Source organism: Clytia hemisphaerica, unplaced genomic scaffold, assembly GCF_902728285.1.
Source record: "Clytia hemisphaerica strain Z4C2 unplaced genomic scaffold, Clytia hemisphaerica genome assembly, whole genome shotgun sequence".
NCBI lineage: Eukaryota > Metazoa > Cnidaria > Hydrozoa > Leptothecata > Clytiidae > Clytia > Clytia hemisphaerica.
Genome location: NW_027103694.1, coordinates 158077 through 176648, shown reverse-complemented (window position 1 = coordinate 176648; position 18572 = coordinate 158077). Strand labels below are relative to the sequence as shown.

At 36.7% G+C, this 18572-nt stretch overlaps 3 protein-coding genes and 1 long non-coding RNA gene across 5 annotated transcripts; 3 read left to right on the top strand and 1 right to left on the bottom strand.

Annotated features, from left to right (window-relative positions):
- On the top strand, window positions 1-1921 carry LOC136803893 (uncharacterized). The gene is made up of 2 exons (XM_067060619.1): window positions 1-324; window positions 525-1921. Exon 2 carries the CDS (start codon window positions 614-616, stop codon window positions 1919-1921), a length of 1308 nt encoding a protein of 435 aa, XP_066916720.1. The 5' UTR covers window positions 1-324; window positions 525-613.
- Window positions 1922-3436: 1515 nt separating this feature from the next.
- LOC136803865 (uncharacterized) lies at window positions 3437-7193 on the top strand. 2 transcript variants are annotated; one of them, XR_010846214.1, is made up of 4 exons: window positions 3437-3581; window positions 5451-5627; window positions 6041-6144; window positions 6473-7193. It is a non-coding gene; the product is annotated as an uncharacterized lncRNA (long non-coding RNA). The 2 variants fall into 2 exon arrangements; XR_010846213.1 differs by lacking the exon at window positions 3437-3581 and having other exon boundaries at window positions 5315-5627.
- A 1061-nt stretch (window positions 7194-8254) lies between these two features.
- Window positions 8255-12898, top strand: LOC136803892 (uncharacterized). The gene has a single exon (XM_067060618.1). It carries the CDS (start codon window positions 8255-8257, stop codon window positions 12896-12898), a length of 4644 nt encoding a protein of 1547 aa, XP_066916719.1.
- Window positions 12899-16005: 3107 nt separating this feature from the next.
- Window positions 16006-18136, bottom strand: LOC136803864 (high mobility group nucleosome-binding domain-containing protein 5-like). The gene is made up of 2 exons (XM_067060587.1): window positions 16836-18136; window positions 16006-16308 (listed from the first exon to the last, which is right to left on the bottom strand). The coding sequence occupies exons 1-2, from the start codon at window positions 18003-18005 to the stop codon at window positions 16240-16242; spliced, it is 1239 nt and encodes a 412-aa protein (XP_066916688.1). The 5' UTR covers window positions 18006-18136; the 3' UTR covers window positions 16006-16239.
- Between the last annotated feature and the right edge of the window lie 436 nt (window positions 18137-18572).

Sequence of the window (18572 nt, the reverse complement as noted above, 5' to 3'; positions counted from 1 at the left end):
GATGAAACCCAAATTCTCAAGGGAAAGTAATTACGAACTTGTTGCTCTCCATGGGAGAGCCTCGATAAAAATTTAATGACTTTCATTTGGAGATCAAGTTAATGACCATACGATGGAGAAAGCTATTAATTTTTTGTAGGCGTTAGAACAGAATCTTTTTTGCAACTTTGGAGATAAGGTTGTTGAGAGTTGACGATGTCAACATTTTTTGTCTTTGATTTTATGTTTGATGAACAATATTGATAACTTTTCACTGTCACCTTGAAATTGTGGTGTAGTGTTCTTGAGACGTTTTACACACAGCATTTATGCAGTCGCACGCTGGTAAGATAATATTTCATTTTATTAAGTTTGATATTTTTGCCCTATTTTCTAGACTTAGAATATTTGGCTTGTCAAACAATATTTTCTATTTTCACTGAGATTTGTGAATATTTATTTTATCAGATTGAGGACAATTCTTGATTTGATTTTGTACAAATTTTGATAAGATTTGTGACCAAAGAATTTTCTTTTGTTCTTAGTTTGAACGCACTGTTACAAACACGTCACGTACTGACTCGTCTCAATTCGCTGTTCCCACAACATTCAAACAGCAGACCGTATGATATAAATGAACAAAAGAGCAGCCGCTAAACGAATCGATTATAGCGCCCTGCATAACACAGGCAAACGTGTGCCCTTAACCGAACCGTCAACTATGGCAGACGAAAAACAAGAAGATGGCAAACAACCCATCGACCCGTTGGACTTATTCGTTGAAGTGGAAGTCCTGAAAGATGATATTGGAGATTTTGTGGACGAGATGTCATTTGATGTAACTCCAGCACGTGAGATAATCGCCACATTAAAGGAATTGAGGTCCGAGTTTAGGACCAAGCACACCAAGATAAAATTATTAATTGGCACTCCCAGGTACAATACTGATTACAAACGAGAATTCGATGACGTCATCCAGAAGATCAAAACTGGTATCGAAATGTCCAAGGAAGCTCAATCAAAGGAAGCAGCAACCCAGAAGACCATTCTCAACCACCAGGAGAAGTCGAAGCTTTTCCAAGTCAACACAACCCTCAGGATTGCAACAGAGCTCGAGTCCGAATGGTGTGAGTCCACCATTCCACAACTGACTGATGACCAACTCTTGAAGCTACAGGATAACCAGAAGGTGTCGGCAAAGAAATTGGAAACTGTGACCCAGAACTACCAAGAAATCCTGAAATACCCTGCTGCATCTGGTGCAATGAAGAAAGCAGTAGAAGAACTTGGTAAGAAATATGATTTTATTATTTCTAAGAAGACTGACTTTCTGAAGGACCTGGAGAAAGAAGTGGATCAAAGGGAGCTCAACAAGAGGGATCTAATCAAGGAGGGGAAGCTGAATATCAATTTGGCAAAATTTTCTGGGTACGATTCACCTTTGGACATCTATACCTTCCAAACTGAGTTCGAGAAGCTTTATGTTCGTACTACAACTAAGAGAATGCTACCGGACCTTTTGATTAATAACCATTTATCAGAGCCAGCATTGTCTCTGGTTAAGCATGTTGATAAAATCTCTGAGATCTGGGAACGATTGAAAGCAACTTATGGGGACACCAGATTTCTTTTGGCCAGGAAGGTTGCCAAATTAGACAATATCTCTCAGCTGGGGAAAACCAAGGACCCTGAGAAGTTGATTGCCGGAATCAGTCAGATCATTAGCCTGATGAGGGATCTCTTAAATTTGGCTTCCAAGCACAACATTGAAAAAAACCTATTTTACGGGGAAGGTTTGGAAAAGATCTATCGTTTAATGGGGAATGCTCGTATGACCCAGTGGCTGAAGGAATCCTGTGAGTTAGAGGCAAATGAGAAAGTCCTATGGAACCAACTTCTACTTTTCTCGAGAAGGAGCTTAAAGTTGAGCAACAGAGGCTGAGATTCTGTGGGAACAATGAAAAATCACCCCAGGTCCAAAGGGCGGAAAAGGCTCGTGTGCATTTTTTGGGGAAAAGCAAGAATGCAAGAAATGTTTATTGTGTGGGGCAAAGGATGGGGAACATGATCATGTTTCCACTGGATCAATTGGATCCAAAGTAATCCAATACTTTTCCTGTCGTGCTTTTGCTGAAAAAACACCCTCCCAACGATTCTCGATGTTACGAAGGAAGGGATTTTGCTTCCAATGTCTCTACCCTGGGGCTGACTGGAACAAAGGGAAACATGCCAAAGGGGAATGTCAAGCTGAATTTATATGTCCACACCCTTCACACACACTGGGCGAAATCTTGTCTTTCCATTTTCGAAAGATGTTGAGAAGATCAACTTTCAACAAATTTCCAAAATTTTCGAAAGATGAAGTTTCAAATTTGTTGAAAGATATTGGAAGCTCATCTTTCGATGTCTTTCGACTTTTAGGAAGATGAACTTCTCTATTTTTCCAAGATTTGGAAAGACGAACTTACAAGTTTGTTGAATTTTGTTGAAAATTCATCTTCCAACAACTTTCTATTTTTCGAAAGACGAACTTCTCTGTATTTCAAAAGTTTTGAAATATGAACTTTCAATTTTTCAAAAAGATGTTGAAAAGTCGTTTATCGACGTCTTTCAACTTTTCGAAAGATGAACTTCTATGTATTTCAAAAGTTTTGAAATATGAACTTTCAATTTTTCAAAAAGATGTTGAAAAGTCGTTTATCGACGTCTTTCAACTTTTCGAAAGATGAACTTCTCTGTCTTTCAAAAGTTTCGAAATAGAAACTTTCATTTTTCAAAAAGATGTCTAAAACTCGTATATCGACGTCTTCCAACTTTTCGAAAGGCGAACTTTTACACTTTTACGTTTAATATTTAATGTTTAATATTTTTTAAATACACGCTTTTTTATAGGAACAATTTTAAAAGAACACGAGTTTGCTTATTTTAATGGGTTTTAATAGATTTTAAGCCATTTTAATTTCTTAAGGAAGAAAACTAATTGTAAGAACATTTAAGCCTAAAAACCTCGAAAAATTAAGAACAGTCCAGACAGCCCAGCCTGAGCCAAAATTTTCTGGTTCTTCTTATAAAAAAAGCAAAAATTTCGACGCTCGTATTTCGACGTCTTTCAACTTCTCGAAAGATGAACTTCTCTTGGTTTTTCCATGTTGCTGAAAGAAGGACGCGCCAAAACGTTTACGAACCAAAGTCCGCACTGATGATTACCGGGGATCAAAAAGACTATCTGAAGCATAATTTTTGACGTTTAAAACACAAGACGATACTAAAATATCTAAATTTCTTGTAAAATGAAATAGTTCTAAGTGTATTACATACACAGTTTACACAGTTTATGGTTAAATACTGTAAATATAATATCCACATCATTGGAAGTACTGTACTTTTGCAAACCCCCGGAAAAAAACTTAGATTATTTTCGAATGTTATGATTTATGATTGCCGGCAAACTTCTTTTTGTAATTTTGAAACTGGAAGCTGTGGAGTGGAAGGCAGTGTGTGTGTGTGTGATGAGGAAGACAGCAAACCAAAGCAAAGCCAAAATGCAGTGCAAATGGAAACTTTATTCTAAAGATATGAAATGGGAATCAAAAGATGCTAAGGTGAGCTCCTTTTTATATATTTCTAATTATCAACCACACTTCAATCATACTTTTTGTGTCCAGTCTGGACACAAAAAGTATGATTGAAGTGTGGTATGTGTCTGTATGACTATACATACACATACACATGGCTACACCACAGCTTTTTAAAGCTATGGGCAGTTCCAGTTATAGTCTGTTAACCCCAAGTGGACGATGTGGAATTTCCACAACAATTTACTTTTGAAAAACTTCAGGGTATTAGCCTCCCAAGCCAAGGGGAGGGAGGCACTTAGGCAAAATTGGGTATGGTTCGCTGCTGGTGACAGGGTCACATTTTTAGGCTCCATAGCCATCAGAGGGCTGACCAATTAAATCAGAAAAATTTCAAAACAAATGAACTACGCAGCTCTGCTAGTAGTAGTACTCTACCATTTTTGTTTTGATTTAATGTTGTATTTTAATGACCAAACCAGCCAGGTCAATCATTCGAGAGCTATGCATGTTAGCCTCCACTGATGCAAGTTCCAAGTTGCCCAATTTCACGGTATATGACAGGTTTCCCAAAAATTTAGATTTTTGATTATTTTGGACAATCTTCAGGTTGGAAATCAGAAAATCTTTTAATTTTCCATCTACTTTTATTAATTTTTGCCACTTTTCAGGGTGAAAATGGGAAACATTTTCAATTTTTCGTTCTGACAGAGTCCCAATTTTGCCGAAAATTCATATCTGATAGGGTCCACTTTTCAAACTCCAACGGCACATCCCTGTCGGCTGTCTAGATCAGTACCCCCTAGGTGAAAGCCTCCTTTTCAAAAGTTTTCCACCAAGGACATTTTAATACCAATTTTTTATCTATTATAATGACGTTTATAATGTGTAATGTATATACAGGAATTCTTCTTGATAAACAACCAAGTAGGGGGTCAAGCAGCTAGTACAAGACATGTCATCTAAATGCATTTTCGTAAGAAGCTGGTAACATCATCACACATACCATGAGTGGTCCTAAATCTGACAGCCCTGCCTAAATCCGACGTGGTCTTTCAAAGATACAAACTAAAATGAAAACAATATACATATACCACGCGGTATATGCGTGGCGCGTCCCGTGCGGCCGTATGCATCTGAAGCAAACATTTTTCATACCCGTTATTTGGGGGGTTGGAATTAAGCAAGGCTGTCAAATTTAGGACCACTCACGGTATACACTTACATAGTTCGCGATGTTCAGAAAATCTCAGAAAGGGGGGGTAAGAGAATTTTTTCTAGAAGGGGGAAGTTTTCAGAAAGGGGGGGTTCAATTTAGTGTATATATACCAGTTCTGGTTACACAGTCTGAAAGAAGTTCACTTTTACCTTTGATCAAAGCGTACACCACCAAATTCAGATTTCCTAATTATTTGCTTATTTACACTGAATGTTCTTGCTTTTTCACCGGTAGAATTATGGTAGGATTTTAAAATTTTGAGGGGGGTAGCATCAAATTTTAAAAGGGGGAAGAACCTAGGGTAGGGGGGGTAGCTCTAGGGTAGGGGGGGTAGTGACCCCCTTCCGAACTATGACTTAGTACTACCCTTGAAAGTAGGCTTTCGACCGTTACAGTGACAGATAAAAAGAATATAATCAGATAAAATAATATCTGGTCCCTTTAGAACCTTTGAATTTTTTCATCTTTCAATATGAGATTACAACATTTTAGGAAATATTTTAGATAATAAATTTCTCTGACAACCCGCAAACCTATTTTAAGATTTTTGTAAGGAAATCAAATTCACATAACACACCACCAGGCACCAACTGGTATGATGTCTTGTACTAACTGCTTGATCCCCCTGGACCAGAGCTGGTCACTTTTGTTTTAACTAGTTGTCTTTCCATTTTCAGGAGATAAAATAAAAGTTGGTTGGTTGGAATGCAAGCTGTCAGATCATTTTATTTTGGAAAATTCTTATTCTGACTTCCCTGTTAGAATTAATGAAGATTTTGTCATAACATGGTTGAAGTAAAAAATGATGTTGAATTAAACTCAAGGTGGAATATCAAATGATAACATAGCTGAAGGTAGGCCTTTTAGTCTAAAAACAAAGAAATGTTGACGTTTTTGTTTTTGCTATGGAACTGAAAAAGATGACATGATTAAATACACATTTTTTAATAAGCAACTCCAATTTTCTGGTCAGGCCTAGGGTTACTTAGCATTCTGGTCCATTTTCTAAAAAAATTGCTTTGAATACCCCTAATATTATACCATATTTATGTGTATTGGGTCAAAGGGCTATAGTTTGCCATGGTTAGACCATCTAAAACAGCTGTCACTTTTCGAGATAGTGGAAAATATTGACAAATTTGAGGCCTCAAGCCTTAGCAGCCTGATTGCTTATAATAAATGTGTAGAACAGAGAAATTACTTTTTAAACTCTGAAGTGGCAAGCTTTACAGTGTGTCAAATTTTCATAAAACTTTCATGTTTATAGGATACATTGAATGTGTGTCGTCGACATTGAGCCATTGAAGTTTTGGGGATTTCATTGAAAATAGATTAATTTTATCCATTGAACAAGGAACAAAATACAACACGGTAAGTATTTTTTGTAATATAATCCAGTAATACAAGACTATTGATGATACTATTCCATTGTACATCAAAAGAAGCTAAAATTTTGTTACAGTACACAAAGTCTTGACCTAAGTTCAAAATATTTTTGAAAATAGGTTTTTGTAACCTTTTTTAGAACTCTTTAGAAATAGAAACAATCTGAATAATTTGTCTTACTAAAGGGTCTTTTTACTATAGTCTACTGAAAGCTGTAAATAACTTATCAACAATTTTACAAACCTCTTTTAGTTATGCACCATTTTGTATGCCTGGATTTCAATACTGATTCAATTTCTATTTGTTTTATTAGGGTCATGACGTAAGGACAGTTACTGGCTGATTTTGAAATGCACTTGAAAAACGATGCTGCAAAACAAAAATGTATGTTGCTATCATGCAATCAAGATATTTATATGCTTCATGTGGTAGTTCGTTTCAACTTGGTAATATTTTCATACTCTAGGTCCCAAGTATATTATAAATTATGATAAAATATTGCAAAATCTAATAAAAGTGGGGGTCTGAATAACAAGGTGGAGTTGAAAAATTTTCGGTCTGGTTCAGATTTATGCTTCTTTTACTGTGTAGATTTTTCGTTGGATAATTTTGTTCCACCATCCGCCCATTTAAGAAACTTTTTGACTTTTTTCTAGGAAGTTTGACTTACCACTCGGATTGAATCTTGTTTTAATTATCAAAAAAATATTAGAAATAGTTTTGAAACACCCGGTATATAAGTTGAACCTTTTTGACGACGATGTGAAGAATCAATTCCAGTTTTCCAAACATTGAAAGTTTACTCTCTCTCTCTGTCTCTCTCTCTCTCTCAAACTCGCAAAGGGATCACACAATTTTTTATACTTATGTATAAGGGGTATTTTAAATAGTGCAATTTACACATTATGCTTGTTTTTTTTGTGATTTAGGAGATTAAATTATCTGAAACTTTGTTAACTGAGGCTCAGCATATGCTTTATAGGCAATGTTTAATTTTTTCCAAGAGATCAGTCTGGATATGCTTGTTAGCAGTATGCTTATAAAATTGTCTATAATTTAGTAGAATTGATCTCCATTGTAGAAAGCATTCCCAAAGTATTTAACGAGGATTTCGCACTTACGGGAATAGAAATTTCAATGTATCATTTAATGTCCTTTGAAGCCCTATGGCCAATCTATTCCTTGATAGGGACGAAGATTCTAAAAACTTATAATTTAGATTAGTTATTTTATTATTGAAAATGAAATTAAATTATAGAAATTACACGCATTTTTTTATAAGAACCAGTAGATTCTTGCTCAGGCTGGGCTGTTCTTAATTTTTGCAATTTTCCAGGCTTAAATGTTCTTATGATGTTCTTAGCCGCTTAGTTTCTTTACTTAAAAATCAGTTAAAATCTATTAAAATAAGTGTTTTCTTGATAATTTCTGAAAGCTGAGGCTCAGATTGCTCTTAATTGTTCTTAGGTTTTGGCCAAATTTCAGCCTCGTGTTCTAATAAAATTGTTCTTATACAAAACGTGTAATTTGTCATTCAGAATTATTTTATTTAGACTACTTAATTTTTTAGCAAAAAGTCATCACTACCGTACTATTTTGTTTCATATTTTCTGTTTTCTATGCTTTGTAAATATATGAATTGTTCGTTTTAATGTCACAGAAAAAATTTATCCGCACATAAACACAAATTATTTAAAAGATCTCTCGTTTACTTTTGAAGACTTGTTAATGAAAGATTTCGAAAAAAGCAAAAATCATCTTCCAAGATATTTAGAAAGTTTCGGAATATGACATTTCAACATATTAGGAAGTTAGGAATTTAATTTTTCAAGCCTGTTTGAAAGTTTGAGAATGTGGTCTTTCAACTTTTTTGGAAAGTTGGGAAGACGATCTGGTCGAAAGATGTTGGAAGGTAAGGTGCACAAATTCCCAATCCTTGTTGAAAGACCAACTTTAAAACCTGTCGAAAGATGTCAGAATATGAAATTTCAACATATTAGGAAGTTGGGAATTTCATTTTCCCAGCCTGTTTGAAAGTTTGAGAAGGTCGTCTTGCAACTTTTTTGGAAAGATGGGAAGATGATCTGGTCGAAAGATGTTGAAAGGTAAGGTGCACATCTTTCCAATTTTTGTTGAAAGACCAACTTTCAACTCTGTCAAAAGGTGTGGAAATGTGACCTTCCTACATCTTTCCGACGATTTGAAAGACATTATTTCGCCCAGTGACAATTCTTATCCCAAAAAGAAGCACGTCTTTCTCTGTGACGAGCATAAAAATTCCAAGGATAACGAGGAATTACTGGAACGATATAAGGCAAAATGCATGAGAAATCCTAGCTTACCGTCCTTTTCCAGAGAAATTAAATTATCATTTCACGCGAGCAGCGCAATCCTTACCTCTGAAATCCATCAGCCAGTTGCTGAGAAAAATGTCCTGCAACCGAATGTTCCTGTGCAGAACTTTGTAGAATCAAACGTTGCTGATTCAGAGGAAGATATCAAAGATCGTGGAATCTATATGCTCCAACAGATCAAGCTTCATAGCGAACTGTTCAACATATTCTTCGATTCAGGCTGCAGTGATTTCCTGATTACCGAGGATGCAGTTAATCGTCTTGGTTCCAGTGCTACAATGCTGTCAAAAGTTCCTGTTTCCGTTGGAGGACTTGCTGGATCAAAAACAATATCAGATCATGGCTTGTACCGGATTAAATTACCGTTATCTACCGGGAAACATGCGCAGTTATCCGGACTCTGCTTACCGAAACTGACCGATGAATTTCCGCGATATTCACTATGTGATGCGGAGAAGAGTCTTTTCGATGCAGCGGGCGCAATAGCGAAAATATTCCCAAAATTACCAAAATCTGCCGGTGGCAAAGTCGATATGATGATCGGCATTTCCTACTTTCGCTATTTCCCAAAACTTATATTCCAATCACCAACGGGTTTATCCATATTCAAATCAGTTTTCAGAAGTTCTGATGGAACCACCGGTGTCCTTGGCGGTCCACATGAATCATTTTCGCGTACTTTCGATGCTCATCTGTCAGCAACTTTCTATACGGAACTCGCCCGTATCCGCGAACTCTCGATTGTGGAATCCCCAACTATCCAAAATTCCACTCCTTTGATTGATCATACAGCTTATCGATCAAACATTCTGAAATCTTTTGAATCTGCCGAGAACGCAGGTTCACAGATAACGTATCGTTGTACAACGTGCAGAAATTGCAAAGATTGCAAATCCCATGAATCGATTGAGGCTATTAGCATAAAAGAGGAAGCTGAGCAAGCCATAATTAATTCATCCGTATCGATTGATACAAATACGTGCACGACCACTGCCAGGCTACCGTTTATGTTCGATCCAGTAAAGCGCCTCGCACCCAATAAATCGGTCGCTTTGAAAGTATACAGCCAGCAGATAAAAAAGCTTAACAATCCCACGAATGCCCAAGATAAGTCGGATGTGTTAGAATCAGAAGCAAAGTTGCAGAAACTTGGATTCGTTGATTATGTGAAAAATCTCCCTGCTGATGTCCAAGTCGACCTGAGAAACAATCCTGTCCAAAATTTTATCCCGTGGAGGGCAGTGTGGAAACCCACATCTATCTCAACCCCTTGCCGTATAGTCTTTGATGCATCTATGGTTACATCATCAGGCTACAGTCTTAATGATATTCTCGCTAAAGGAAAGAATGGTTTGAACAAATTGCAGGAGATCGCCATTCGTTGGTCAACACACCAAGTTGGTATTCACTCAGATATCAGCAAAATGTACAATACCATTCGGCTCGACCAAAGAGATTGGTGCTTGCAAAGATATATCTGGCATGAGAATCTCGACCCCACAAAAATCCCTGACGAAAAGGTGATCAAAACACTTATTTATGGAGTGAAGCCAAGTGGGAATCAAGCTGAATATGGGCTTAGAAAGATTGCTGACATGTCGAAAAATGAATTTCCTGAAACCAGTAGAATCATCAAGAAGGACATATACGTTGATGATTGCATTAGTGGTGCAGCCTCACTCGAAATGGCTAGTCAAAGAGCTGATGAAATGGAGTTAATCGTCAATCGTGGTGGTTACAAACTGAAAGGCATTACTTTATCCGGTGAGAATCCAAATGAGAACTTGTCTGATGATGGCAAGTCACTGGTTGTTGCTGGACTCAAATGGTTTCCAAAAGACGATGTGATATTGTTGAACATTGGAGAATTGAATTTTGCCAAACGCAAACGTGGGAGGAAACCACCTGTCAGTGATAATTCAATTCCAGAACGATTAACCAAACGCCATTGTGCCTCCAAGGTAGGAGAAATATACGACCTTCTTGGAAAGATGACGCCAATTTCAGCAGGATTCAAATTAGACCTTCATGACTTAGTCATCCACAAGCTTGACTGGGATGATGCTATTCCAAAGGAGCTGAGACCAACTTGGATAAACAACTTCCAAATGATGCAAGAGATGAAAACAGTTTACTTCAAGAGATGTGTTGTACCTGAGGATGCCGAATCATTATCGATTGAAACGATTGACACAGGTGATGCCAGTTCAAGTATTGCCTGCTCAGCCATCTATTCAAGGATCAAAAGGCGTAGTGGTGATTACTGCTGTCAACTTCTGTTTGCCAGGTCAAAAATCCTTCCTGATCATACCTTCCAACCAAGAGCTGAGATGATTGCAGCTCTACTCAACATTCACACCAGTGAGGTCGTAAAGAGATCACTTGGAGATCTTCATAAGTCGTCTATGAAACTTTGTGACAGCCAAATTGTACTGCACTGGATTGGCAATGATAAAAAACCACTCAAACAATGGGTTAGGGACAGAGTGATTGAGATTCGTCGCTTCTCCCAACCATCTGACTGGTACTATGTATCATCCAAGAACATGATTGCTGACTTGGGAACCAGAAGAGGATGCTCAATTGAGGATATATCAATGGATTCTGATTGGATTAACGGATATGAATGGATGTCGAAAGATCAATCTGAATTTCCAGTCACTCCAATCAACAGCTTGAAGCTTGATGCATCCCAGATAACAGAAGCCAACAAAGAAACATATCCTCAGGAATCAACGTTCTTGAGTAACAAATCAGTACCTTCTGAAGTTAAGAAACACTCCGATTTTTTACAGTATATCATTGATCCAAACAAACACTCGTACAGCAAAGTAATCAGGCTAATGACAATGGTTATGAAGTTCATCCGCAAGATCCTTTCACGTAAAGTTAATCCTTCCAAACTGAAGTCCCACCCATGGTGCAAAGTTGTATCGACATCTGACACTGACAAAGCCAAATCTTACTACTTCAAGAAATGCACGGCAGAGATTCAACACTTTCTGCCAAAGAAAAAGTATGAGAAGATTTCAAGGATGAAAGATGGAGTTCTCATTTACACCGGAAGAGTCTTAACATGTGATGACATCACTGTTACCGGAAGATTTACAAAGGCAATGAAAGATCTCTCATCCACAAGCTTCTGCGTCCCCTTGGTTGATAAACACTCACCTGTTGCATACGCCATTGTTAATGACGTACACTGGAATGACCAGAATGCTTCTCATCGGGGAATAGAAACAACTTTGAGAGCCGTACTCAGACATGCTTACATATTGGAAGTTAGATCAATCATCAAAGCTATCAAACGATCGTGTCCTAGATGCAGGTACCTTGAGAAGAAAACTATCGAAGTTGCTATGGGTCCAATTCCAAGCTCAAGACTCACTGTTGCTCCTGCGTTTTACATGTGTCAAGTTGATCTATCGGGTCCATACAAAGCATTCTCTCCACACAACAAACGAGCCACGATCAAAATCTGGCTTGTAGTATTTTGCTGCTCAACTACCTCGTCAACTTCAATTAAAGTCATGGACGATTATTCTACACCTGCTTTCTTACAAGCCTTCATTCGTTTCGCCAGTGATGCAGGCTTTCCAAAAACCCTCTACTGTGACGAAGGAAGTCAATTGCTCAAGGGTTGCAAAGATACGAGACTGAAATTCAAGGATACTGTGAATCAGCTACATCAAGATGTGGAAGTCGAATTCAACTCATGTCCAGTAGGTGGCCATAATTTCCATGGGAAAGTGGAAAGACGAATTCAAGAAATCAACAAGTCATTAGAACGAAGCATCTCCAATGAACGTTTATCATTGCTTCAATGGGAGACTTTGTCCTCTCAGATTGCCAATTGCATCAACAATCAACCTATTGGGATCAGAAATGAAGTTTCAGATTTCGAGTCGATGGATCTACTCACCCCAAACAGACTTCGCTTAGGACGAAACAATGAGCGAAGCCCTGAAGGAGAGATGCTAACAACAATTCACCCAAACAAAATCTTGGATGCCAACCAACAATGTTTCGACACATGGTTTGAAGTTTGGCTGTCAACTCATGTACCCAAGCTTTTGTCACAGGAGAAGTGGTTCACTTCAGACAGACAACCATCAAAAGGAGATATCGTGCTATTTCTCAAGCACGAATCCAACATCAACAACACCTATCAATATGGGATGATTGACAGTGTCCACAAGGGCAAAGATGATGTCATCAGACAAGCAACTGTCAAGTACAAAAACCATCAGGAACAAGCATTTCGACTCACCAAACGGGCCATTCGTTCACTCGTTCTCATCAGATCGTTTGATGAGATTGACATTATGAAAGAGCTCGGTACAATGGCTGCACTCGCTGACTCTCGTTTCCACTGGAGCAACTGATGATTTCGTCGTTGCAGCTATTCCAGGTGATGTATTACTTATTTTCATTACTGTACATACTACTGATACTACTCGTGTTCGTGATTTCTACAAGATGACGTCGACGCTTCACATCGACGTTACAAGGCATTCAAATTTGACATCGGTGATGTTACAATATCGTTGACTGAGCAAAGCCAACGTTATGCATGAAGTCCCTATGTTGAGAACCTATGATAACTTCTCTGAAGCTGAGTTTATTTAGATTCATTGGTGATCAACTCGTTCAATTTCGTGATGTACAACACTCGTTCAATTTCGTGATGTGCAACACTCGTTCAAATACGTGATGTGCAACACTCGTTCAATTTCGTGATGTGCAACACTCGTTCAATTTCGTGATGTGCAACACTCGTTCAATTTCGTGATGTGCAACACTCGTTCAATTTCGTGATGTGCAACACTCGTTCAATTTCGTGATGTGCAACACTCGTTCAATTTCGTGATGTGCAACACTCGTTCAATTTCGTGATGTACAACACTCGTTCGTGATGTACAACACTCGTTCAATTTCGTGATGTGCAACACTCGTTCAATTTCGTGATGTGCAACACTCGTTCAATTTCGTGATGTGCAACACTCGTTCAATTTCGTGATGTACAACACTCGTTCAATTTCGTGATGTGCAACACTCGTTCAATCTCGTGATGTACAACACTCATTCAATTTCGTGATGTGCAACACTCGTTCAATTTCGTGATGTGCAACACTCGTTCAATTTCGTGATGTGCAACACTCGTTCAATTTCGTGATGTGCAACACTCGTTCAATTTGGTGATGTTCGACAACTGGGTTCTGACGATGTCAGAGTTACTTATGTATTGAGAAAATTGTTGTTGTTTTGACACACCCTTTCGAACTTTGATTGTTTCATGGTGGGGAGTGTCGAGTGAGTAAACGTAATTATCGATGAAACCCAAATTCTCAAGGGAAAGTAATTACGAACTTGTTGCTCTCCATGGGAGAGCCTCGATAAAAATTTAATGACTTTCATTTGGAGATCAAGTTAATGACCATACGATGGAGAAAGCTATTAATTTTTTGTAGGCGTTAGAACAGAATCTTTTTTGCAACTTTGGAGATAAGGTTGTTGAGAGTTGACGATGTCAACATTTTTTGTCTTTGATTTTATGTTTGATGAACAATATTGATAACTTTTCACTGTCACCTTGAAATTGTGGTGTAGTGTTCTTGAGACGTTTTACACACAGCATTTATGCAGTCGCACGCTGGTAAGATAATATTTCATTTTATTAAGTTTGATATTTTTGCCCTATTTTCTAGACTTAGAATATTTGGCTTGTCAAACAATATTTTCTATTTTCACTGAGATTTGTGAATATTTATTTTATCAGATTGAGGACAATTCTTGATTTGATTTTGTACAAATTTTGATAAGATTTGTGACCAAAGAATTTTCTTTTGTTCTTAGTTTGAACGCACTGTTACAAACACGTCACGTACTGACTCGTCTCAATTCGCTGTTCCCACAACAGCGAAAAAGATAAGCATATCTATTTTTATCATAAGCATCTACTTTATAAGAATCAAATCAATAACTCTTGATTGAAGACAATATATCTTTCGGTAATTAGTTATTAGAAAGTAAACAAAGGATGGCAAAAAAGATAAGCATATTTGTTTTTATTATAAGCATCTACTTTATAAGAATCAAACCAATAACTCTTGATTGAAGGCAATACATCTTTCGGTAATTAGTTATTAGAAAGTAAACAAAGGATGGCAAAAAAGATAAGCATATTTATTTTTATTATAAGCATCTACTTTATAAGAATCAAATCAATAACTCTTGATTGAAGGCAATATATCTTTCGGTAATTAGTTATTAGAAAGTAAACAAAGGATGGCGAAAAAGATAAGCATATCTATTTTTATTATAAGCATCTACTTTATAAGAATCAAATCAATAACTCTTGATTGAAGGCAATATATCTTTCGGTAATTAGTTATTAGAAAGTAAACAAAGGATGGCGAAAAAGATAAGTATATTTATTTTTATTATAAGCATCTGCTTTATAAGAATCAAATCAATAACTCTTGATTGAAGGCAATATATCGTTCGGAAATTAGTTCTTACAAAGTAAACAAAGGATGGCGAAAAAGATGAGCATGTTTGTCTTTATTATAAGCATTTTCTTTATAAGAATCAAATCAATAACTCTTGATTGAAGGCAATATATCTTTCGTTAATTAGTTCTTACAAAGTAAACAAAGTATGGCGAAAAAGATGAGTCTACTTTATAAGAATCACATAAATTTCAGAATTTTTGGCGTTTTCACTGTGATAACATGTGAGCGATAACTTCTCTTTTTGAGATGTGAGCAACCGTCTATCCCATGTCATCTCAAAAGTAAAGTTGAAACTAAGCTTTCTTCCTCCAACTTAAATTTTATCGATAAAACGAATTTAAAATCTACACATGCGTAATTTTGCTTACTTAGGGATATTTCGATAGGAAGCTCTGCGAGGCATTCTTAGCGACAACTACTTGCTAGTATATGTCAATAATGACCTTCATTTTTAAGGAAATATTTAGTCGCAATTTTGCGATTTTTGTTACTGGTTAACAACAAACCAAATCAAAAAAGAGCTTGTAAAAACTCCATCTCGTCCCGTTAATTTTAGAGGTTTTCTCAATTACGCAGATACTGAAAGGAAATACTTTTATTTTCGTTCCAAAGTTATAAAATTTGATATAACAAACATACTCTCCCTGCTCAATAGCCCCTTAATAATTGATTCATTTGATCAAATCAAATCCAAATGATATACTTATATACTCATGCAAAAAGCTCTTAAAATTTTTCTAATCCAAGTAAAAATGAAGGAGAATTTACAAACCCACTCAATCTTGCACCCCAGTGATTTTCAGAGATTTAAAAAGTTTCACCCAACTTGGTACTCCACACTGTCAGACGCACCAACATTGACATTGGGGTGTTTTAAGATGGGAAAAGTAAGAACCCTAAAGTTTTGTGTAGAAGGTTTTGCCTTTTCCTTCTTACTGTTCTTTAAAAGAGAGTCGAGAGAAACACAACACAACAAAGATTTTTAAGGCAATTCTCTTCCTGGTATGAATTTTTAGTATTTTATTATTATAGGGATGAATAAATGCACTACTTCAATATATATCAAAATATATGACAGGGTTGACCCAAAGTCAAAATGGTATGAGAATGATTGAAGGTACTCTGATCCATCAGTGTGGGATCTTTACACCTCCCCAAAATCGTTGGATCGTTGTCTTGTTTGTATGATTTAGATAGGGTAATAACTAAAGTCATTCATTCTTTGCAAAATACCATTTTCCTACTGCTGGAGCTTCACTGTTTTTCTTCGTCTTGGATTTCTAAAACGAGAAAATATTTTGGTGGATTAGTAAATATATAGATGAAAGCCTCAACAATGTCAAAGAAAAGTAGGACCTAACTCCTAGATTATCCAGTTTTAACCATAAATAATGACTTTGTATATGGGTCTCAGACAGTTGGAAAACCGTACAAGTATACTATCATCAATCCACTATTGCAAAATTATATAATGATAGGAGGATTACAATTACCGCGTGACCATCTCTACTATACATAGTGGAAATCACAGACCTCTACAAAACCACAGGCCACAAATCATGTAGTGGGTTTAGACAGCTTTCATTTCACTAATTTTCACATTCGCTAATAATCGGATAGGGGCCCTAATCTAGCCCTTTATTATAAGAGCATCCAAGATTTTTTAGGTCTTCGGATGTTTGTAGCTTTTTGAGATTTTGAGTTGCAATTCCCTAAGAAACTGGGTGTTTTAACTTGTTTTTAGTATTTTGGCCATCGAAAAAGAAAGAGAAAGAGAGAGAGATGTACGTGTTAAAATCAAACATACCTTTTTGTCAAATGGTGAGAAGTAATACCAAACTTCTTGATATTGAAAATCTTTGACCATTGATAAAGGAATATGAGCTTCACCAATGATCTTCTTACATTTACCATAAGCTCTTATCCTCAATGTTGAAGATTCAATTGCTTTATTGTTGATTTTTCGAAATTCATACGTTTCGTCAAATCTTGCTTTAGATGTTGATTTCATCTTTGTTTTATATCGTTGCTTGGAAGCTGGTTTTAGGCAGAGATGGATACTGACATCTTTTGAACCACCTTCTGTAGTAGATGGCATTTGATCAACACGAAAGACCTTCACATTCATAATATCGTCTTCTGGTTCGCGGAAGAATAAGAGACGAATTTTGCCATAGCTGCATTCACCATCTATAGAATCTTCGACTTCCTCGACATTTTTGTCGTCCTCATCACAAGGACATGGACTAGATATTCCGACTGGAACAAGATCTGACACATTTTCAGAGCCTTCAAGTTGTTTTGAATCTTCATGAGAATCTTTGCCAGATTCTTCTTCTTTTGGAGTTTCCTCAGCAACAGTAATCTCTTTTCTGTCTTCTCCATCTTCAATGTCTTCGGTTTTTCCTTCTTTTGCAACTTCTTCCTGTTCATCTTCACTTTCTTTATCTTCCACGATGGTATCCACTGAATGGTCCACCAATAGACTGATGGATGGTGCAGATGGTTGGATATGATCATCATCTTCATCCTCCAAATCGATATCCACATCGTCGATTCCAGTTGTTTCATCATTTACATTTTCCCCGTTATCATTTTCTTCTCCTTCTTCTTCTTCTTCAATATTAGGCTCCGCTTTTACAGCTTCTTCCTCTTGCGTTTCAACCTCCTCTTCTTTCTCATTTTCTTTTTCTCCAACATCTTCCTCTTCCTCGGCTTCGTGAGCATCTTCCTCTCCCTGAGGAGAATCAGATGCATCAATTTCATTCTTGGGAGGTGCAATTACAACAGTAACAGGGCTAAAATCTTTTGAATCAACTTGTTCAATAACCTCTGCGTCAACTTCTATATCATCTTCAATAACAATTGGTTCAGAAAGTTCTACTTGCTCTGACACTTCAATAATATCATATTCTTCAGTGGTCACTTCAATTGTTGGTAAGTCACCAGAAGATTGCGTGGTATCGTCCTCTGACATGTTTGATAATTCCACACTTAGTAATACAGTGAGGTCAGTGATCAAATTTCAAACTGGAAACACTCACAAATCTAATTTGAACATCTTTTTAATATCTTCGCAGACATATTCATGTATCAAACAAATCGAAATGAAGAGTGATTTTCACTTTCACAATATTTATAAGTAGATTGCAACTGTTCCAGACCTTTTTGAATAATTTATTTTTGAAGTTATTCAGTAGATTATGAATTTGCGATTCGATCGCTATTTTTGATCAATTAAAACATAAAACGATGACAAATTAATAACTGATGAATTTTTTAAACATTATTTTATATCTTATCCAAAATTTATGACCTGCCCCATGTGGTATCTTTGATTGGACATTAAACATCCTATTTTGGACGTCAAAGAGATGTTTCTAAAACAACTGTTGTTTTGTTTCTATGGAAATAAACACAATCTTGTTTTTGACCTGGGACAGTGGGAGGACTTAACTGAATTGGGGAACAGCTGAGTTTTCTCTTAGGGGGTCTTACCCTAAATAAGTTCAGCTATTTATTATAATTTTTAGGGTTGTCTGCA